Raw genomic sequence first — 24657 nt, 5'->3', positions numbered from 1 at the left:
TGACCGCTGTTTATGGTTTCACAACTCAGTCGTCACAAACCATAAAATTTGACAGCGTTATTTAAACGGTATAGCTTAAATTCGTATTAATAACTTTGATTACCTGCGAGGGCCGTATTGGTTATATTTATATATATTTCTAATGAATAGATCCTGTCGCGTTACATGATTATTCATGAAGATTTGAACCAAAAAAAATAATTGTAACACCTTTTAATTTGAATTACATCACACGTATGTATGTATGTACATATTTATGCATACATACGTCTGTCCAATTATTGATTGATTTCGTCCGGGGGTCCGAGTCTCTACCATTTGGGTCTCTCGCGGCAATTATTTCGAACCGTTTCAGATATGATTTCAACAGGTTATACGCAAGCCCATAAAACTGTTCACCCTGACGATTTAATTAAGATACCTGACGGTTTCCCTTTGAAATGTTGAAAAATGTTTTTGAATTTACGAGCGAGAGCGGCCGCTCATTCTCACCACACACTCTGTGAGAAAATTCATCAGGCCAATGATAGGGTTGAGGTTTTATGATTATAAGTGACAAAAATATAATATATCTCGAGATGAAGTCGTTTGCTGGAAATTGCGCGAAAATTCATATAAAAAATGATTTCCATAACGATCTTGATTGATCGCAGCGACTTTTTTTTTTACTAAGTGGGTAGCTTTAACCGTTGCCTGTAATTACTCAGTAATTAACATGTTGAATCTGAGGGTCTTCGGTAGCCGGAGCCCTAATGAATACTCGCAAGGGCCTCGGGGCCCTACGGTGGTCGATATAAAAATAAATTCGTGCCAACCGGCAATTAGCGATGCTACCGAACAAGAGGACGATCTCACAGTATGATGATTCAATAAACATATAGAGTTATGTTAATCGCATGTGCAGAAAAACCACGACGAGCATATTTTAATTATACACTTCGATTCGAACAATGCTGCGGGCAGGTCGATCAGGGTGGACCAACATTTTTCTCTCTCGAACATTGTGTATGTGTAGATATCTAGAATCGAAATAATAAATCACTCGTTCTAAAATGGGCGATACGTCGTTAGTTCGAGGTGTCGTTTCCAATTCGACTTCCATACTGCACTTGGGTGTTCGTCGACAGTAATGACTTGATCGGTCATCTTTGGACGTGTGTCAACCTCCGCGAATATGTCTGGAAGGTAATGATGATGAAGTAAAGTGCACACACCCGAAACGATGAAAAAATGTATCGTTTCAATTTTTGCTCTCGAATGATCGTCAGTGAAGGCGTCTGTCTGCGATCAATTCAATAACACTTTCAATAATTCGTCTGGTATTTCGTGTCTTGCTTTCTTCTAAAATTTACAACCTATATCTGTCATCTTGATCGTGCACATGTGTTCCTTTTGTGGTTTCTTCTCGCTTTTTTTTATATAGCATTATCTGTTAAAGGTAAACTACCGTTCAACGTGCAAGTTTCGTTCCATACATCACTGAATACAAAGACCATTGATCAAAATCCTATATATTCACACAACGGAATATTTGTTTTTGAAATTGAAAAATACAATTATTCAATTCCAATTTTATTCTTTTCGTATATATGTATGTATGTATGCATTTTACGGTCGAAGTGTATTTTCCGTTGTAATATATTCCAATTGGTGTTTCAGGTCATTCATATTCGAATGCAATTCAAATAGTAAACTATATCTGCAAGCACAAATACACTTTCAACGATGTGCGCCAGTTGTAATATAACAGTTGAATTTTGACAGCCTTTATGTTATTGCGAATTCTATAGAATTCAATAATGTGTTAATATTTACTCGGTTTTACAAATAAAAGTAATGAATGAGTACTGTATTACGATAACTCTAAGAATGTGTTAAAAACAAAAATGTGACTTTGTAACTCAATTTACTAATCAAATGACGTTTTAACGAAAACCTAACCTCTTCATTCTACCTGGTACCAACTTATGTACAGTTGAACTGTATTTTCAGTTGTAATATATTTTGACCAGTTGAAATGTAATTCGCCATATGAATCAACTTACGTGGGTTAGATGGAATATATTTCAACTAGTCAAAATTTATTACAACTGGAAGATACACTTACTATAACGTATATGTATAATGTATATACAATCCGAACTAAATATACCTACGTACATATACATATATGTATGTAAATTAAACCTATGTACTATTATACTACATGCATATGATTATGTACGATTTGATAATGTTAAGCTTAATTTTTCATTTAATGAAAGCAAACGATTCGATTGTTGATTTCTTTTCATATTGTTTTATTGAACTTGCTAATATGCGTGATATTGAGCCACTCACTATGACGCAAGTCGAACCGTGCGCAAACCAAACGTGTATTCCAAGTTTTATTATCGGCTTATCTGTAGATGGACAAGATTTTGATAGGCGATGTACAAAATTCTACTCGTGTTCTTTTGACAGATGATTGGATGCTAATAGGTTGTAGTTTTTTATTTACATTTTTATTCGTAAATATTTAGTTTTATATTCCGCATATAATCATAAAGATGTATTTAGAGTTGGTGTCATCGTCGAATTATAAGATTAATCCGAATGACTTATTCTTATCTGAAAATACATATAATATGTTATTCGTTCGATGAATTGGTGCTCCATTGTAAGTTGGATTAAATAAAAAAAATGTTTTTATCGTTTAGTGAAGTATTATATAAAAATGTGTGGTACTTTTATATATGTATTGCGTTCTGGATTGAACGTAATCAAATGAATAATTAATACAAACAAAAAAAATAATTGCAGTTTTGAATATCCACCGAGACTTGACCTCGAGGCCTTTCAGCCACGAGCTGAATGTATCGACGAGTTATTGTTATGGTTTGATTAAATGAAGAGTTATTTAAAGGTCATTTTTATTCCATTTTGTTATTGAAAGCCATTGTGTTAAATTGTATTTATGTCCTATTTTAAATTTTAACGTTTACATTGGACTTTTACTGAGAGAAAGTTTTAAAGAAGAAAAAAAACATATTTGGAAATGATGAAGTGTATGTTAGTTCACGACATATTCTATTCTTCGTCGGTTTAACACCATCAGACATGACAATCAGTTATTTACAATGAAGTAACTGCTTTGTTCGTGCACGGGTCGCGACAGTAACAGGTTGAAATAGGTCCTCGCAAATAAAACAGGTGTTGATAACTTCCGAGGACAGGTTCGTTTTTTTGTTTCTCGTTTGGCAAGTTCAACTGGCAATCGACTGTCGCAGACGATATAAAAATTAAATTTTCCAGCCGATCGGACACCTATGAAAGCATTCTTTAACGCGATATTGGCCACGCGCGTGTGAATAAGCGTTCGACTGTTTAAATATGCAAAGATGCGGTTTTCGCACCACAAAATATTTAAAAATAATATTCAAAACCCAATGATTTATTTTAGAGCAGTCTACATATATAGTATGGAAACTGTCTAGCTATTTCTGCTTTCGACGGTTGTAAAAGTAGATTCAATTTATGTTCTCGACGAAAGATGTCTACATGTCCAGACCGAAGAGACGTAAACAGCCATTTCAATTAGAAATTTATCATAATTTCTATTAAGCACTTTGCCGAAGGCGTGCTGATCGACTATAAACATAAATCATACGAATATCAGTAGCGCAGTCGTAACGCGAGATGTTCTGTTTGATTTAGGTATTAAAAAAATCATTTGAATATCTACGACGATGGTGAGTATAAATTTGTCATCATCAAGTTACAAGCCACGTGTGTGTAGAAGAGTAATGAAATATGCAAATCGGCAATAAAAAATATAAAATATCGTTTTATTATTAAACGGTATTATTTTATGGTAATTTATACGTGTTCCATATAAAGTCAATTCTAACACAAAACTCAGTAGAGCCAAAAGCACATATTGAAATCAATATAAAAACCAATTCGTTTACATTGAAGTTATTTAATTAAAAAAATAAGAACATGATTTTTATGGGCTATCTGAAGTAGCAGTTATTATTATTACTTTTTTTAGGCATACATATTTTCTTTCGTATGTTTTTTTTTAATGTGATCTTATTCATCACGCAATATGAGCTCTCACACGCCATGTTTTACTATCGACTCGTTCGATTACATCTTCTCAAACCGGATTTGTTGTTATTTTGCTGAAAATATTTTGATCGATGTTTCGTCAATCAAAATCTGTCGAACGATGTTGTTTATTTCTCATTCATAAAAAAATAAATATTGCATAATATTTATCACAATTTTTTATTTGCAATTTGTTAATATGCTTACATTTATAATAGTACTGACGAAAGTTGATTTCACGATTGAACAAACTATAACAATGAGAGAGACTTCAACGAGTGGTCAAGTAAAAAACTTAAATTATAATAAAAGACCTTGGAGCATTCTCGTGTGTGTCATTCAATGCAATCATCATTAATTCTTAAAAATGAAAACATTACTTCACGTGATGGATGAAGACGTTACGTTGTTCTTTTGTACGCATTAAAATGTGCTTGTCTACCTCACTCATCGATTAAACTGTATCGCTATTTATGATCGTTCTACAGGATCGCTCATATACGCACCAGTTATTCGTATGCTTACATATTGATGTGTGTGTGTGTAATAAATGAAATAATATGTATATAGCGTGAAAATGAATTATAGTCTTTACGAAACTAAACTCGGTCGTAAATTTCAGAGATGTCTGACTGCTTGATGTGGGCTGTCTTTCAAACCGTGTCGAATTTCGTCAACCGCGTAATGACTTTATTGCCTTTACAACTGTCATTGAATAATATATGTGCGCCGTAAAACGACACAAGCACAAATAGTCGTAGAAGTTCAATTATGATGTTATTGTTGAATATATGTAACAAAATGGGCAAACGTAAAATATTGCCCTAGTAATACACGTCAGATATTCTCAACAATTCAATGTTGATTTTGTATGTGGTGAAGAGTTTTATAAACAGATGCTATGTTTAAGAAAAAAATGCAACGATTGCATTGGGGGAATTTACACGTTTCAAAGGTATACGGCCGTAACTACAAAACAAACCGCAACAATGTTAACAATACAAAGATTACAATGTAGTGGTAATTTACCCAACGGCGGTGATTTTACAATAGCGTGTCTGTGCAAAAAAATGTATTGTACAAATTGAAAAGCCGTAGACTAATTTAATTCTCAGTCATTGAAAAATCATTCATCGTTGGGTCGAAATTGCTGTTTTTGAAATGTCGGGGAAAAAGGGTCGAAATGTCAAATGTTGCTATTTCAAGTAAATGTTTTAATATGAATTTATGAAATACGTAATATTGATAAACTAGTATTTGACATTATCGCGTGTAAGCTTACGTATACACTGTACAACGAGCGTTTAATTTATTCGATGTAAATATTTAAGATTGTTATATAAATAAGAGGATAAATTCAAAATTTACAGTTAATCTGCTAAGGAGAATGCCTTACAGGCCCCCAGATAAAGTGACTTTATGTTGTATTTCTAATCTTGAATTACGGTCGTACATTGTGATAAAGGAACACTCACACAAACAAGACCAAGGTAAGCGCGAATGTTCGTATACAAAGAGCTTTTGCTCATTGAATTGAAGATAAATCGATTTTCGATACATAAACTTCAATATTGCACGAATTGAATCGAATCATTGCATTGATTCGTTTTGTTGAGGAAAAAATATCTGCATTATATTTGAATGTGAATGAGTTCGCTTTAAAGTCGGACGACTTTTAAAGAGAAAGAATTCCGAAGAATCTCTCATCCAATTATTTCGCCGACCGATAAAAGCCTTCTCTGAGCTTCTTTTTCTCATACCGTGTCACCATACGCACAAAACACTCTGAATTCCTTTACTGGACTCAAAGAGCGTGTCGTCTCGAAATTTATTACTTCGCAAACCAATTTTCGAATGACGTATGTCGCTACATACTCATATTAATGCCCGTTCTTTCTCGAACTCGCATCCTGAAAATCTATGTCACGAGTCCATTGAAAAAAAACAACAAAAAAATAAAACAATCCAAAGAAGACGTCTGGTTTGATTTGTGTCGGCATATCTTTCAATATAATTGCTATGGTCATTTTTATTACGCATTGTATTCAAAGTATTCAAAAGCAATAGTTCGACATTAACTCCAGTCATCTGGCATACGTGTATAAATCTTTTAGCTCGGCGATGGTAGCGGATAACAAGATATCAGCGGTTCAAGTATTCAGACCATTTATAGAATAAAGATGGTTCATTGAAACAATACAGCGCGTGCCCTTTTGATACACGTTCGCGTTTAATTAGACTTTTATATCCACTAATATCAGTTGTTTATCTTGAAATATTACGCAATTAGCTCACGAGTACCCCCATCTTACGAGATTTGTTAAAGGCTGTGTAATTTTGCTAATCATATATAATTTAACTTACGTGTTTAGATGGACGTATCGTTAATCTAGTATAACGAGGTCGTTGGAGAAACTTTCTATATCAAGTACAGGACAGTAAATTTATATTGTTTTATTTGCTGCAGCATTCATCAATTACCCAATTAACTTGCTTGTATTAAAATTGTAAATTATGTTTTTAAATATTTAATTTTTGTATTTCAAACTGAATTAATTTCTCTGCTCTATTTAAATGTGCTTCATTTTAAATTGATTAAAATATTGAGAAACGCAGACTTACGGCTAGTTGAAAGTATTATAGAAAAAAGGAACGCTAGTTCGAATAACTCGTCGTCATTCCTAACAGGGTTGCTTGCTCTATGTTTTTACTAAAAATAATAATACAATATTGAATCAATAATATATGAAATGATTAAATTAATTCTACATATTTACATACATTTATTTCCGAATTTTTTAAAATCATTTTTTTACAAATCATTTGAATAAAATTGAAAAATGTCAGTAATTCTAATTTGATCGCAGTACTATTTTGAAAAAAAATATGCACATATAATTAATAATAGATAAAGTAAATATTATTTATTTTGAAATGCTTTTTATTGTTTATATAAATTAGGTTCACAGTACATCTTAGCTCTATTGATGTACATATCATTTTATATTTGACTTATTTTTTGTTATTATTTAAATTATTATCTTATTTTAATGTTAGTGTATGTACAAACAGCATAATAGGAAAAAAAATCTATTTATTTACAATTCTTATAAATGTTCATAATATATTTTATACATAATATTTCAATTAAAGTTGACGATCTAAAGCTGGTACAAATATTATAAAATAATTTAAATATTCGGAATTTAAATTTCAACCCTGAAACGTTGCTCTGAATTATTACAGGTATATCATAGCGCTTTTTTAGAGAGGGTATCAAATAAGTTAGTTTTATGGGTTCATCCTATTACCTGAGTACGTCCTAAATATTTCCTATATCCTTTTCACATCAAAACGTTACGATAAATGTTCAAAATATAAATATTTTTAGTTAATCGTATGAACATTATACATTAAATTTTGAGTTGCTTTTAGTTTGAAGTTCTAACATATTTTAAATTGATACGTGTTGTTTAAAATTTTGTAACGTTCACCATTTATAGAAATGACAATTTACTTTCTGGAAACTGTTTTATGGTTATGCTATTAATTTAATTATATATTAAATCCACTTCCTCTGTTTTTCAACTTGTGAAATTGAATTATATATACAATTAATAATATAAAAAATATATTTAAATATAAAATTGGTGTTGTTGTGTTTAATTTTCGTGCTTTTGATGTTAACTGGAACGAAGCTACATTTAAGTGGTCACGATTCATTTAGGATCAGCCTTTGGGTGTTCTCACATTCAAACAATACAAAAGTATTTCAAGAAGTGCATGCATGTTGATTTGTATATGTCTATAGATAGTTAAAAAATGTCAATATACTTACTTAATATGTTAATAATAGCTTTGGTCGACTCAAAGGATCGTAAATAAAATTAAATAAATTTATTGATGTTTGAATTGGTACAAATTTTCATATTATTATTAAGGAAAATCTTCAGTAGTTAAAGTAACTGATTTACGAACTTCAAAATTATAGGTGTGCAAACCGCTTATATTCTTAGTAATAAATTTGGGTAACCGTCAATTTTTTTTGTCCAATTAGATATTTTTTTTATGGATGGGATCGACCTTTTAAAGTCGATTGTGTTTTCATACCAAAATCAAAGCTGTTACTAATATCTCGCATGCTCGTTCTGACCTTAATTTTTGTGCCGATTCTGGATATGTTTAACTAAAATAAATAAAATTTTCTTCAAGCATATGTACATACATATTATACGTTTGTACTGTACGATGAAAATATACATAGATGTGGATTCGTACATTTGAATTATTTAATTTTTCCTTTGAGTCGAAGTAAAAATGAAATTCAATATTTTCACGCGCAAATATAAATTCAGATACTTCTACACCGTTACTAAAGATCGGAAGTAGCGTAATTTACCGCTTGTTAACACGCCAGTATCTTGTCTCTTCGAATTTCTAGAACTCTGAGATAAAAGGCTCGCGTTTAGCCACCCACACCATTCACAGCCACCGATCGAATCAAACACCTTTATTTGTACGACGCGTGCATATCCGAAAGCGCATTATGCAAATCTCTTTAATTGCCCGATTCGATTTCCCAATGGCCCAATAGTCGGAAGCGATAAGCTCTGTGGTCAAATTGAAAGCTTCGTCGTTCAAGATCGATAGCGAATATAATTTTTCACATGTAACGTTAACGTTTATGACTCGTTAATTTTATTATTAAGTCCAGTGTGAGTGCTTTTATCGGCAGCGAGTCGTAACGCTGAAATAAGCGCATTATTTATCGACTATTTGCGAGCGATTAAACGGTTGAAATTATTTAACGCTTGTACTTATATCATTTTAATGTAAATATTTCAGCGCATGGAGATAAATCAGATGTGTAGTTATTTCAGTTTTATAAATGATTTCCTATTCAATTTATGACGATTGAGGATATATCTACATACATAAGTACTTGTTAAATTGAATAGTGGGTGATCCAGTTTCAAATATTCCAATAGTTTGCTTAGTAGTCAAAATAAAGTGTTGATTTTTCTACAATATCCGTTTGAGGACATTATTTGTAAGCTAATTATATAATATATTTTTATGACATTTGACTAAGATTGATTAAAAATTAACACAAAGATCATAGAATAAGTAACGAAAATTAAAAGTATGTAATAATGTGGAAAATTTGTTTATGTATCTTCATTTAATACCTGCATATAATATAAAATATTATCGGCATTGATAATTTGAAATTATATAGCCTTAATTATTCAATCAACTTCTTATTCTTACATACATGTGTACATATTTGTTTCTTATTATATATGTACATAAAAACAATTGTGTTTTTCAATATATGCTATATTCCAAATTTAACAATATTCTAGATTTGTATGTTGTGAAAGTAAAGAATATAGATTTCATAAATATTATGTGTGGAAAATTGTATTAAAGACCGACTCCGTACCACTATTTGTAATTACATACGTAGGAACGAGCTGAATAATTGAAATTATAAGAAATGAGAATTTCCTAATAGCTTACCAACTAAAGGCAAATAATTAACCAAAAATATAAAAATAGGCAATGATAATAATTAAGTTGAAGTTTTATGAGAAGTTCTTAGCAGGATTTCTTGTTGGAAAAGTTTAATATTGAAAAGAGGTTGAGTAATTATATTATTATCTCGTAACGCTATTCAATCATGTTTATTTATTTTAGTTTGGACTTAAATTGAATCCCTAATGCACCACAATGGTCAAAATAAAAAGAGATGAGAAAATAAAAATATATTCATATATATACATAAAAAATCATAAAAAAATATCTACATACATACATATATGTATGTATATGTATGTACGTATATAGTATATACGGGATAACTATGCTGTATTATACATTAACATTCTTGTATTTGCAAGACCTCGATCTACATACATATTGTGTATTTAAGAGTACGTGAAGTCAAATAGTGGTTTCCGCCCATGACCATTTTCTTTACAAAATTTCTTATAATGAATTTTTGATTTTTAAATTCGTATTATTACTAGAGGTAGGACCGGAAGCGCGCCGTCTATTGTTCCATTATTGTAAATGCTTTGTAAAAAAGGTTCGGCAAATCTTTAACAATGCATTTACAACATGTGAACAATGAACAGCGCGCTCTGGGTCCGCTCTTTAATTATTACTAAATTATATTCTTAATACATCTTATATCTATTTTAATAGCTACTGATCTACTTATCATTTTCTATTTCACATTTTTTTTGTTAGTAATTATAGTATTACATTATTCTAATGATAATGTACCTTCAGCATAATAGGAAAAATAGCTCAAAAACCTATTTACATTTATTTTGTATTGCGATTATAAGAGTATATACATATGTATTCAACTTCACCACATTCCATTGATTATTTTGTATTGTTGACGTTTTGAAAATAATGTTGACGAAAGCTTACACTTTTGTATTTTAGCGGACGTGGTGGTTCCGGCGTAGGCGAGGTGGGCGGCGTGTGTGCGCGCATGGGGCTGTGGCCTCGTCAACGTGCCCTGTGCGCGCGCGCCCCTGCCGCTCTGGCCGCCGCAGGGGATGGGGCTCGTCTTGCCGCCAAAGCCTGCAGACAACAATTCGCCAAAAGACGCTGGAACTGCACCGGCGTCATCGCAGATGCGCGCGGAGCATTCGGACATGTCGTCACAGTCGGTAAGTACATACATATAAATAAATTCCGAGTCGAAAAGCTTCCATTTTTTCTAAATCTTTAAACAATACACGTATCTACGAGGATTGCGTTTGTCTGTAACTTAAATTAAAATCTGGGTACGTGAAGGGTCTTAAGTTCACGGCAAGTTATGTTAATCCATTTCACTCAGAGCTGTTCCTAGTATTTGAATACAATGCTCGTAAAAAAATCTTATTATAATTAAGGGAATGTTTTCGAGCGCATCCTGCTTTTTTACATTTGGTTTCTTTTTTTTTTAATTCGTATTGGCAAACTTTTCCGACTATTGCATTCGTGTTTAATCGTCCCACGTTCACGTGTCTATTATTATTGCTATTGACGTTACCCCACGCGCATCAAAATTATGAACGATGGCAAAATCAATTTAAATTTACTATCTTTACGGGATTTTTATTGGTCTTGTTCGCTATGAACAAATTTGCTCATTTCTGTTGCAACCCATCTGAAATTCTAGGAGGTATTGAACAAAAAACATGAAAGATGACTTTTAGGTTTCGCGTTTAGCCGCTCGTTGAGTTCTTTTGCGTGGAATATAATGAACTTTTATTGAAACACCTACATATATGTACATCAAATACATCTACAATACAACATTTTTATATTCAAATGATTTGTTATACACGATATGTCATTATAATTGTCAAGCTATAGACAAATAAAGACATCTCTCTGCTTGATTTTTTTTGGACGATTTTTTTTGGAACACTGCCGACAAACGAAGCGCACAAGATGACTGTAAAATCAACACTTGCGTTGATTTATGTTTGATCGTAGGACGCACTGATTGTTTTACTGCACCACTCTTCGGTGATCGGTTCAACAAAGCGAATACAAATACAATCTCATAATCCTCGCCTACTCCACGAGCAGACGGTTGCTAATGAGATCTTAAACGGCATCTCTTCACACGTGGGACGTAAATCCATACGGATCGTGATGTATCGTTTACCAATTTCATACTCACAGCCATATATATGTATATACATACATACATATATATGTATATACATACATACCTATAAGTGTATATGTGTATATTTCACGGTACGTATTTCGACAAATGAATTTCGCAACGTTCGCACGATCGTAGGTACCTACGGTATATTTTCAATGCACTTTCCATACTAATGATGTTTTAAATGATCAAGTTTTTCTCGGGGTAAGTTAAGATGCAGAAAATTTTAAGAACCTGTAGCCCGGCGTATGAGGAAATTAGTATGCGTAACGTGTGCAAATGTTTACGTTGCCCTCACAATATGATGCCAGTTTCTACATGATTATTATCAGGTTATCTATGGACCCATCTTTAAACTCGAGGTCGTTTTTAGGCTTTCAAACCCATATTTGGCAATACTTCATTGGATCCGGGTGAATCGCTCAATTTATTTATTTTTTGTTTATTAACGAAACTTAGGTGCTACAATCACAGTTTTGCTGCTAATTTAAGCGATCCTATGATTTCGTATGCAATCCATTCGTTTATTTTGTTAAACAAGTTAGTGCAAGTATTAAAGATGGTCAGAAGCTGAGAAAATCATGTGTTGCATATTTTTAAAGTGATTCAATTGATCGTTGAAGCTGAATTTAAGAAGATTTAAAAACATTTAATGTCACATTAATTAAGACTTACTGTCTAATACGGAACATTATTTATTGGTTCAATCCGATTACGTGGGACTATAACAGTGTAAATATTTTTATAACATATATTCCTACTGCTTTTTAATATAAATTAAGCCGTGAACCGTTGAGGATTTGTATTAATAATACACGAAATAGGACTGCATTGGCGTGGATACAAAGTCTCAACTGCATATTGTGCGTCTATCTCACCACATATACATATACATATGTAGTTATGTGGAGAAAATGATCACATGTGAAACCTTTTGTATTACTCATAAATCAAACCATGCATTATCGAACTTAAATCAAAATTATTGCTGTTTTCACAAGCTCAACTTTCATATCAAAAACGTGCCGCAAGCAGTGGGCGGATGCACTCAAAGTATTTTTATGTATTATTCGAAATTTATCTGGCAAGATTAAAGTAAGTGCTTAATTAATGAAAGTCTTATCATTCTTTAAGTAACACACTTGTACGATATCATATTTCTGTAAGGAATTACATACACGTATACAAGATAATACAGTTGGTATTTTGTTTGCGAATGTCATTAAGAAAAACAACATAATTCATAAGAACATTTTAATAGGATTTAAATGCATGTAACGCTAAACGCATCGAAGCAATTTATATAATTAGATATGTTGCAATTTATTAAAATTTAGCAGCGAGAATATGTAATTTAAAATCAAAATTAATTGAGTGTATAAATTGAAGTTATCGGCTTTACATGCTATAATAAGCGTATTACAATTGCATTAAAATTACTACACGCAGCTTAAAGCTTTTCTTCGGTGTTTTTTTTATTATTAATAAGTGCAACTCTGTTACTCGCGTTACATATAAATAAGAATTCAATTAAATGCAATGAAAATGCATGTCACGTATGCGAAACTAATTAATTTGCAGCGCAACCGAGTTTTAATTTAACCACGCCCATATCAATTATTAATCAATGAAGACTACAAATCAACGTCTAAGAAGACGTATACGAAATTCGTGCAAAGTTTATTTTAAAAAAGCTAATAAAAGTTAATTTACTGCAAAATCATTGTAATTTTCAATGAATATCGCTCTGGCGACACATTAATGCGCCGAGTGTTTTTTTACACAATTCAGCATAATTATGTAAATAGATGTGTTGCGTCTTGATTTATGGGCGTATTGTTCGTTGACTGTGCGCAAAATTGAAATTTAAATCATAACAATAATGGGAATAAACAATTATAAATGTCCCTATGCAATGTCGTTTCGCTCGAGTGTGCGTTTTTTCATGAATAAAAATATCAAATGTAAATTTCGATCGTGCAGTTATTTTCCTTTTGAAAATTGTCGAATTTTACGGCATTATTTTTTTCGAGCGTGTTTATTTATTTTTAAGTGTGTGTGCATGGAAATGTCAATATTATAAGATGCTAAATGGTCGACATTGTTTTCATGACAACTTAATATGTTTCTTTGTAATTTGCTAGAGATTTATTTCCTCGAGAGCTTAGCGTTAGACTGGGAATCGAATTTAAATAAAAATGAGAATATTCGTATTAAAAATAGCATTTCAAATTTATATTTTACGACATATGTATATTTAAAAATTAAAATTTTTAGAGAAAAGCAACTCGATAAAAATAGTCGAACATAAAAATAAATATGTACTGAAAATGTTTTATATAATATTTAACGCTAGGCATTCTGTGATTATCAGAAAATATGGTAATTTTGCTGGAAAATTAATACTTTAATACGGATCTTTGTGCTTTTTATGTTTATTGAATTTAATTTTGAGTTTTATTGAAAACATTAATATTTATGGTCGATTTTTCAATACAATAGTATTCTTCGTGCTTATTTTTGGCCATTACTCCTTCACATTTTATCTCTTCTAAATCAGAATTGGATACTTTTATTACAAACCTCCTTTACGTTTACTACTTTTTATCATATAAAATTTACTCATCAGCAACTAGGATTTAAAATTGCTTACGTTTGACAAAAAATATAAAAATCTTAAAGCTTTATTTGAAATTGTAGGGAAGTAGATATTGATCATTTATTTATATCATAACATTTTTGGTGAGTTACTTATTTAGATTTTTTTTTAAAAAAGTCATGTATATATATAATTTATAATGAACAGTCAGGCAATTGTTTTTGATATTTTTTTGACAACAGCGTAACAGTCAGTGACCGATAATATAACTTACTGACCATCTATTTACTGGCCAAACAAAACAAAGTTGCTGATTACATAAATACAGGCATATACATATATATGTATGCATGTGTAAGAAATAATTAATGAAAAGTCCAGTAGGTATGTTTGGCCCATTCTCCGCTTTGGAGCGATCTGTAAGGTGAATGTGCATGATTGATTTAAAAATGAAAATAAAATAAAAAATAAAATGTACATGAAGTATTTTAAGAAACTACTTTGGTATCAATGTTACATATAAATTGTAATGCTATTTGTTTCCGTTTTTAAAATAATGAAATCTAATATATAAGTTCGAAAGAGAATTTGTATTTATGTATGTAAGGTGTCTTGGGAACATCGAAAACAAATCAAAGTTTCTATCGATATCGTTGAATATTACTTTTTTTTCGATTCAAATAAATTTAATAAAAAATCAAATGAATGTTTACTTAATATTAGATTGTTTTGCCATGCTTAAGCCGAGCGAAACCGGATAAAACCACTAGTATTTAATATTTTAATTTAAAGAAGATATCTTCAAAAGTAGTTAAAAATTATAATTTATGTTAGCATTTATATTAAACAAATCATCTATCAATACGGAATATTAGCTAAACGGTGTAGCGGAGGATTGTCGGCTTAAATTTGTATCATAAAAGGTTTGCATGGGTTAATCATCATCATGTCATTCTGATAATCCTTTTATATGCAAATTGTCCATCTCAATGATGATAATGCGAACGTATTAAAAAAAAAATGAATGGATTCACGACATGACAGTAATGTGACTCGGGTGTTAACGTGGCGAGCGGCCGCGCGTAGGAAGTTCGCCTTTGGGCGAAAATGAACGTCGACTTTTCAACTCGCGAATCAATTTCGCACGCGAACAGCCCCGTGCGAGTGCCAAAATCGACCGCCAAAGGCGCCCCTATAAATTTAGCCTTTTTTGGCGGGTGAAAATGTCAATTTTGATTTACGCTATCGCGCCTCGCCTTGAATAATCGATTGTTACGTTCGAATTTTCGAACCAAATTCCCATCGAACAGTATCCGAAGGAATTACCATCACGCATGTAACGATTACGATCGTTCTGCATCAGCGGCCCCCAAACCTAATGTTCCTGTTGTTCATTTCGATCAGAATGGGTGCGTAAACAATCGCTTTTTGGGATCTTGAGGCTTTGAAAGGCATTCAATACGTTTTTTATAGTAATCGAGGAATTTGTCTGAATCTATGTATACGCTTCTTTAATGGAAAAAAGTAGAATATATTATACTTACCTACATATATAAAATAGACAAAAGAACCTTTCCGATCCCAAATTGATGTTTTTGATATAAGTAAGTACGCTCATAGATAATATGTATGCATGTGTGTTCATATGTCAGCACATAGGTACATATGTATGTATGTATCTCCACCCTACTCCTTTCTTTTTAGGCATGCTTTGGGTATAATTCCCTTTAATTTAGGAGAACTTTCTCATTAATTCGTTTTCTTCTCCAGTTTCTAGGTGCTGGTACTTAATTCTCGTGGCTGCTGGAACAGTTGGAACTTAAAATTATGCCCGCACAGTTCTTTATCGGATGGCTCTTATTCCAAAAGCTATCTAATTTCTTAATGAAATTTTTGCTCCCATGCTTGAATGTGATATTTTCTACCTTAGTGAGCGTAGGTTATCGGAGATTATTTTAACCTATTTGTCTGGTAGTCTGCGCTCATCATTATTTTCCTAATTGGGTGTGATGTATGAGTGAATTTTGATATTTTCTCTTCTATTCGAGCCTCGGAGGAATGTTTTGTATTTGCGACTGGTTCTTATATATTAGTCCGGGCTGTAGATGCAAGACATTCCTAATTTTTCTACTTATATATACCTAAATATTATTATATGTTATGTGACTATTTCTATTGTTGTTTGAACTTTTGCTGCTATTTATTTATTTTTTCTGTATATATGTATATATTTTTCTTTGTTATATTTTCGATCATTCTGTCGCATTGGGAATTCCTGTAGATCTGCAATCGGGGCTTAAAGTTTATATAGTATATTAAGATTAAATATAACGTTCGCATAATTAAGACTACGTAAATAAAAACTTCATAAAATTAGATTATCTAACAAATAACTTCAGTGTGTTAATATGTACATTATAAAATTGTTACGAATCCCTATCGTGTACATATTCCATTTCATTATAATTTGATTTTCGTTGGTTGCTTTTATTTTGTGGATTCTGAAAGTCATATTTATCGGAGCGACACATTAGTATGTCGCTTATTTTGCTGTAAATCCTTCACATTAAATTTACTGTCCGATTGAAGAGTTGACTCAATTCGATGTGTCAGGTTAATTTTGCAAGTGAAAAGCGTGTACAATCCGACGTCGCATTTAAAATGATATACAGTACATGTGTGTGTCGAAATACGTAATTTTAAATTTGTGTATTTGTAAAAACAAATTCTTTAAGTTAGAAACAATAAAATTTTATTACCGTCGAAATATTATCAAATATGATGTACATATTGCGTATGCCTACGCGTTTTCATTCTACGAAGAATTTTTCAATGTTAAGAATCATGTCTATTAAATTAATTGCCTTACACAGTCTTAGCATCCTCTGGTGAAAACTGGTATTCGACAAATTGTTGGACTATACTTGTGTGTCGTTGCACAATAGATTCTCGTTGATACTGTAAAGAATCCGTCTAATTTGTCTGATGTTATCCTTTAAAATATACGAGGCTTGCAATTGAACCTGTAGAAAGTCGCCGAGTTAATTGCTTCGGAAGAGACGCAAATTAATTTCTCTCAAACGTAGAAACAAAACTTGTCACATTGAAAGGAATGCAAACCTCGTTCACATTTCAGATTGCAAACGCCGTTCAAACCGAAGGAATGCATATCTTACAACATATTTCGACAAGATTAATGCTTTACATTCGTCAAATATTAGTTTTCGTTTATAAGTAAACACGAATGTTTAGTATACGTACTGTTGACCCATTAAGCGACTCGAACAATTTGTTGAGAACTATTGCGTAATTATTTAAATTAATCTATTATAGAGAGATAGTCCATTTATTCGATGTCTTCACATCCTGTATTTTAATTACTGCACGCTTTAAATAAATACTAGAGATTCGCAAACGAAAATGAACTTTGCGCTTTGAATATATCTAATTATATAATATCCAGCCACCTATTAACGCAAAGTAATTGCAGATTAAATATTGTTATTACACTGCTATGCGTGTACAAACTTTGCAATTAAATCAACATTTAACTAATGATGAAAACTGTAAATTCGATTGAAATTGCCGTGCAAAATTTATGTTTTTTTAAATTTTAAAAAATTTAAAATTTTTCTCCCATTAGCACAAATTATAGAAATCGTTGAAAAAATATCACGTACGCTTCCTCAATTCGGTGCAAAATCGTCACGGTCGATCTAAAAGATCGATTCGTATTTACCTCTTTTTTTCATTAAGGCCGTATCTTCAGATTGGCAGATTTAATGCCAATTAAGTCCATCAGTTTGGCGAAACCTGCCCTTTCTTGTAATAACCCCGAACACTTATCTGATTGCCAACACGAACGAAACATTTGCGGTCAATGGGAACAAAAAAAAAAGGACAAGTTAAAATCACCCCAGCGAATACACGCTGGAATTCGCGTTATATTCCCTTCGAAATGGCTCAATTCAACGCAATCTCTTAGCTCGAGAACAAATTGTGGGAGACTCATATTCATGTCGAGTAAAATTTAGCATCGGCGTATATATGTATGTAGGCACGTAATTTAAATTGAGTTTTTAAGTGCCGATAAAGTAGCACCTTCAGAGTGTTTTACAAGCTCTACAGAGTGAGCCATAATCCCGTAACGTGTTGACAAGTATAACGAATGCGTTTAATTTTGCAACGAGATTTACTGGACAATGCTCATATGAAACGAGATGGATGCAAGAGTAATACTGCTATATAATAAGAACGAAAGCTTTGCGTCAACTGTGATTATTCAGTGGAGTGTAATGATACACGTACATATATATTTTTTGGATTTTATAAGTACTTACGTAGACTATTATAGCTCAGGGGTACGTACATATGTACATATGTGTGTATGTAGGTATGTAGGTAAGAGTCGCATTTTCTTATATAGTATACGCGGCGTAATAATGGAATGATTATATGTATTAGCGATGCTGTACACGCTCGTCATGTAATAACTCAAAATGTTTATATTGTATATTTCAGTGTTTTAATGAGGACAACATACCTAAATAAGGCGAGCGTAATTGGCAATTTGACCAAATAAAAGAGTCGTATATAATAAAGAGGTGGCTGGCGCTAGAGGTACTATGTTGGAAGCGAGGGTGTTCCTCGGTCGGCCAGAATCGTGAGAAGATATCATTATTATAAGAACGGTTCTGGACCATATAATAAAACACTTTTTCTTTTGACTCCGAGCTGCAACACGTCCTCTCTAGAACAGTGGCTCTCAATTTCTTGGGCTTTTTATTTCGGGCGCGCCGATAAAGTCGTCCCTTTGAGCGCCTCATAAAATTTGATCGAATTGGAAGATAGCGTTGCGAAATAATCTTTATTTTTAATACACATCTACATGTATCGTATACACCGAGGAAAACGTATATATTATATTATATTGGTATGTGTATATTTTTTCATGGACATTCAATCGCATACAAGCTATGTTTCAATAATGAAATGAATCAATACAAGTATATTATATTTTGAAATAAATTAAAGTCATGTTTTTATGATAGATTAGTATCTTTGACGTAATGTTTGTTTGTTTTTTTGTTCTTAAAGCATCAAAAAAATACTTAATTTTAAGTAAACTTTTATTTTATTTTAAGCTCAGTACTTTTTTTTAAGATCCAAGCTTCTTACGATAGCTATGAAAGGGCTATTCTCTATGTACATAAAATTATATAAATAATAAAGAGAAAGGGTGTATTGAATGTCAGTATTGGTGTTCTTCTAAATCTAAATTCCCTCGTCATAAAACTGGTCCAAATTTTAAAGATTTAGTTATAACTGATAAAATACATGGGCCCAAAAAATATATATGAAATGACATAGTCTGGCTCGGTGGTTGCGTTTATGTTTAGCACCGAGAGATTACTGGGTTTGATTCCGTGCTAATGTTTAATACTGCTGGTTACACTTGGATATTTGTGAAGTCGATCGTTTCTTACCAGAGTTTACCAAGTTATCTGATTTTCATTGTTGAAACGATGTCTCTATGGATTAATTCATTGTTAATTTCGTGTTCTTCAGCCTCTCGAAATACATCGATTTATGTGATAAAAATGCTGCAATGTGTGTAATTAATTGTCTAGGAAGGCGCATTGGGGTCTACCTGTCAGGCCTTTCTGGTAATATATTTATGTAAAAAATAATATATTTTCACTTAAATCAAAGTGTATTTGTATTACAAAAATTGTTTTTCAAATTGAGAAATGTTCACTATACCTTTTATATTTAAGTGGCACGTAATTTTATCGAATGCTGTGAGGACTAAAAAAGGATGTGATGCTTAAATTATATCCTAAGCGTCTAATATGAAGACCGAATTATTAATTTGAATCAATTGACAAGAAGTGGGATCATCCATTCTGCGATTTTATTTTATTTTGTTTACCAAAGAAATTTCTAATTTTCTGTTATAGATGTTATCTGATTTTGTTAACACCCACTATAATTCTACTGCAACACTGGCAAATCTCTCGAAAATTACTATCATTGTGCAATATTAATTATACCGTGACATAATAAAATTTCGCATACAAATAATTTTATCGCTAACTGCGAAGAAAAAAAACATTTATAGTTCAATAATTAGATACAATTATACCGACCATTTCGATAAAAGGATACGCATACGTATATAATAAAACGAGTATTAAACGTAAAAATATATGTAAAATGCATATAAAACGAGGCAATCGTATGTATTTGTATAATTTGGCTTGTCCTTAAAAGTGATCGAATAAAAAAAAAATTAACATAGAGTTAATTGGTGTTGTTCCTTATACGGCGACCTTTTAAGGTTTACAGCTCTTGTGTTTTCCAACTCATTACACATGGTTTGATATGCGTTTTTTTTTGTGTATATTGAAGCATCGCCCACGTTCATGGGATATATTGGAAATAAATCTCTTCCATATGCTGGAAACGATGATAAAATAGGAAATTTATTGGGGGGACCAATAAAAGCAAATACACGAAAACACTCTCAAAATAATAAAAAGATCGCGTGACTAGGTCTAGGATCTCGCCCAATTCACTTTATTGTTTCGTCAAATGAAGGCGCATTAAAGCTCAATTAAACAACACGGAACACGCAATAAAATAACCTTTTTTTCCGTTTTCTAGAAAATGTGATCGTTTCACGCTATTAATCAATCCAGAGAAACAAGACGGAACTGTAAACTTTATTGTAAATTAATTCCTCATTCTAGTATAACTTGATCCTATATCCAGTTTCCATATATCAATATTTTTCTTTTCTTACATCTTGAATGTACAATCAATTGGAACTTTGGATCGTAAATTCTATGTCTATTTATAAATTTTCAACTAATATGAAAAACTAAACACGAAGACTAGTATAATTTTTCTTAGAAATAAAACCATATATAGTTTTGTACCTCAATTTCTAGATACACATACATACATATACGATTTATATCAATAACATCATAGTTGATTTCAATTTGATGCATTTAGTGATAACATATAAGTTTCTGGAGAATTAATTGCCTGCTTTTTTATAGCCGGATATTCCCCTGTTAATAAAACACACACACTTGATGAATTAATCAGCTTACATAGAATGCGCGTTATTAATCAATATCATGTAAGCCTTGATTTAGTTTTTAGGTTTTGAGTCGATATTTTGTGGAAACTTGTTTGTTTCCAAACTGCATGAATTATTTATAAAGGTAAACATTATGAAACGCCTTACATGATGAGTCGATAAAATGTGTAAATTTTAGCACAGCGTTCAGAAGCTCGCATTAAATTATGGAAATTGAAGATAGGTATGTGCTAAATATTCAATATAGCCCGACGAGATGTACGTACATATGTAGGTTAAAAATTTTAAAGCACACCGATTGACCGGAGAGTGTGGCCTCCTTAGCGCATTTCATGAATCCCGATGAGTACGATATGGAAATATACATAGATACCTATTTGAAAGCGTTAAAAAATCCACGGTGCCAACTAGCAAGTTCACGGTTAACACATTGGCTTCGTCAAGTGTTAATGGGATAGCGTGACCGAGGTGATTGGCAAGAACACGACAATACGCGGAGAGCCGGTTCGATTTCTATTGCTACAGACGCACAATGCAGGGCATCCATGCACACCTAATTAACCCGACCACGACCGACAACAATTACACACCTTAACTGCATCCATCCGAAAGGGCGTGGGTGCGCGGGGGTGGCCCCGTCTAACGAAATGTACCCGCCTCGCATTTGAATAGTTCGCGATAATTGGTTCGCGATTGACGCTGGAGTGCTTATTAAACGTATCTAATAGAATTAAATGTAGGATATCAATTAAAGTCGAAGTTTGTATTGAGGGCGGTGTTGAATTTATTGCATGGTTTTGTGAAGCTGTTGATTTTTTTGTATGACCACTCTGGAAAGCTCTTCGTTTATACGTATGTATTTAGGTACTAGTATGTATGTATGAAATTAAGATGCTTTTGGACAAATTAATGCCGTTTTCAAATCCAAAATACAACTTTGCCTGAAGAAAAAGATCTACGATTAATGTTTCTATCTGATTTTGACGTTTAGGTGCGAAACTTGGGCATTGAATGCTACAATGCTGCGTTAATAGGGCTGGACCCCGGCGCCTTGTCCATACAAACGTATTAGACTTCTCCCTTTTTTAATATGCTATTTATATCCACCATAGACATGTTTCAATTATTTTAATTTTTTTGATTTATCAAAAATTCAAATAAATCAATTAATCAAAAAAATAAAAAAAAATGAAACATGAATATAAAAAAAAGATGTGCTCGAACTGTATCCAACAGAATGTAGTAAGGCTACAGAGGTTGGATGCAATTAGATAAACGTGTGGAATGGGAAGGATGAAAGTTGTTATAAGATTTGGAATTTGTAAACTTTTATACGTAATGAGTCCGAAAAGCATATGTTTTAAAATCAAACTATTACATTTATGTGTATTCGTAAGGTCCAATGAAGCCTTTGTACATATGAAGCGATGTGTCAGTTGTAGAGATCGTTATTTATGACATATGTACATGTTATATGTATGTAGATGATGATTATCCAATTTCAGTTTTATATTTCATATCAGACAGTTTTTGAGATAACCGTCAAATTGCACTTAGTAAAAATTTGAATAAATAATTTTCGGAAAAAAGTGTTGTTAAGTAATTTTATTTTTATCTTTAATTTACACCAGGAAGGCCTAAGAGGTAAGTCCAATGCGCCTTCCTGGCCAGAAACATTGTACATTTGATACAAATATTATTAGTATTATTCAAAGTATATAAATACATATCAATTAATATCCACAGAGACATTTATGATCAAATTTGTAAATTTGTAGCATTTTAAACAATTCAGTAAATATATATCAATTAACATCTACATAGACATTTAGGTCAAATTTGTAAATTTGCAACATTTTTTACAATTCAGCGAAATTTTGCGAGAAAATGAATAAGGTTGCCAATTTGTTGCAACCAATTCAATGAAAATCAGGTAAATTGGCAAATTCTGATAGGAAACGATCGACCTAGAGTCACAAATCCAAGGTCTGGCCAGCAGATACCAATGGGATTTAAACCAGTGACCACTCTGTTGAAAGCATTATATGCTAACCACTAGTCTAACCTGGTTCAATATTTTGATTCATTGAAAAAAAATGTCATAAATCACCCTATTGATTTTAATAACAAATCGATGCGTAAATAAGAAAATTATGCATTTAAAAAACATTGAGAAAACCAGATCTAGTTTCCGAAACTACGGCATATATGTACATAAATATATACTTTTAATGCAAATAATATTGAATGATCCGAGTTTTATTCATTTCATTAATTCCTTTTAATATATGTATGTAGTTATTATTATACCCATATTTTAAACTTTTCCTTTAAAGAGTGCTTATTGGGATTAAGCTTTTATATGAAACTACTTTATTTATTAAATTTTAAATGTGTTGTGTTGATCTGACTTATAAAGACGTTTGCTAGCTATAATTCCAGAAATAGTATACCAGATCTAGAAAGTGAGTACATACATATATAAAATGAATATTTGACCATAAACGATGACAGACAGGACTGGGAAATTGTGATTAAAATGTGAATAGGCAACGTTTGAAATCGAACACGACAATGGAAAAAATCAATTAAACTCGATGATTATGGTCATAGAGTGCGTGATTTAGTTACCTACATATATACCCACATGTACGAGCGTTGAGTGATTGTGAATGGAAGCTGTCAAGAGAGGTTTTCCGCGTCGCGAGATGGATTATAGCGCGTGACACAACTACGATTTCTATTAGTATTCATCAACGCTTCATATTTATTATGGACAGGTCGTTATTCGTTGTGCCGACGCGTTAAACTTCGATACGTTTTCTCGACATATAATATATAATATTGGTTCGCTTTAAACCGCAACTCAACCGACCGCAGTGTGGTGATATGGTTGCAGCTCTGCGTGGCTACTAGTTTGTCAACTATTTATTCCAAGAGTGTTAAAATGTCGTTTTATTGCATTTGAATTTATGCACTCGATCCGCGGTGGGTCGAAATCGAACTCGAAACGGAAATAGGTGTCGCAATTTTCCAAAGCGTCGATAAATCTCTGTACGTTTCGCTGCAGACGCTCCTGCTGACACATTGCCGCTAATTTTAAGATCTTGAAACATTTTAACGCACAACATGAAAAGTTTTGAGAGTGCCTACCGGTGTGAACGGTCCATT

At 32.2% G+C, this 24657-nt stretch overlaps 1 protein-coding gene across 1 annotated transcript in view; it reads left to right on the top strand.

The window, feature by feature from the left end:
- Wnt2 (Wnt oncogene analog 2) overlaps positions 1-24657 on the top strand; it is a 58604-nt gene that overhangs the window by 10554 nt on the left and 23393 nt on the right. Inside the window, exon 2 of the mRNA XM_077431664.1 lies at positions 10552-10781. Within this exon, the coding sequence (XP_077287790.1) occupies positions 10552-10781 (230 nt within the window). The remainder of the gene's footprint in view (positions 1-10551; positions 10782-24657) is intronic.

The sequence above is a fragment of the Arctopsyche grandis genome, chromosome 5 (assembly GCF_051622035.1).
Source record: "Arctopsyche grandis isolate Sample6627 chromosome 5, ASM5162203v2, whole genome shotgun sequence".
Lineage (NCBI taxonomy): Eukaryota > Metazoa > Arthropoda > Insecta > Trichoptera > Hydropsychidae > Arctopsyche > Arctopsyche grandis.
Note: the sequence above shows the minus strand (reverse complement) of the source record. Positions and strands in the feature narration are given on the sequence as shown.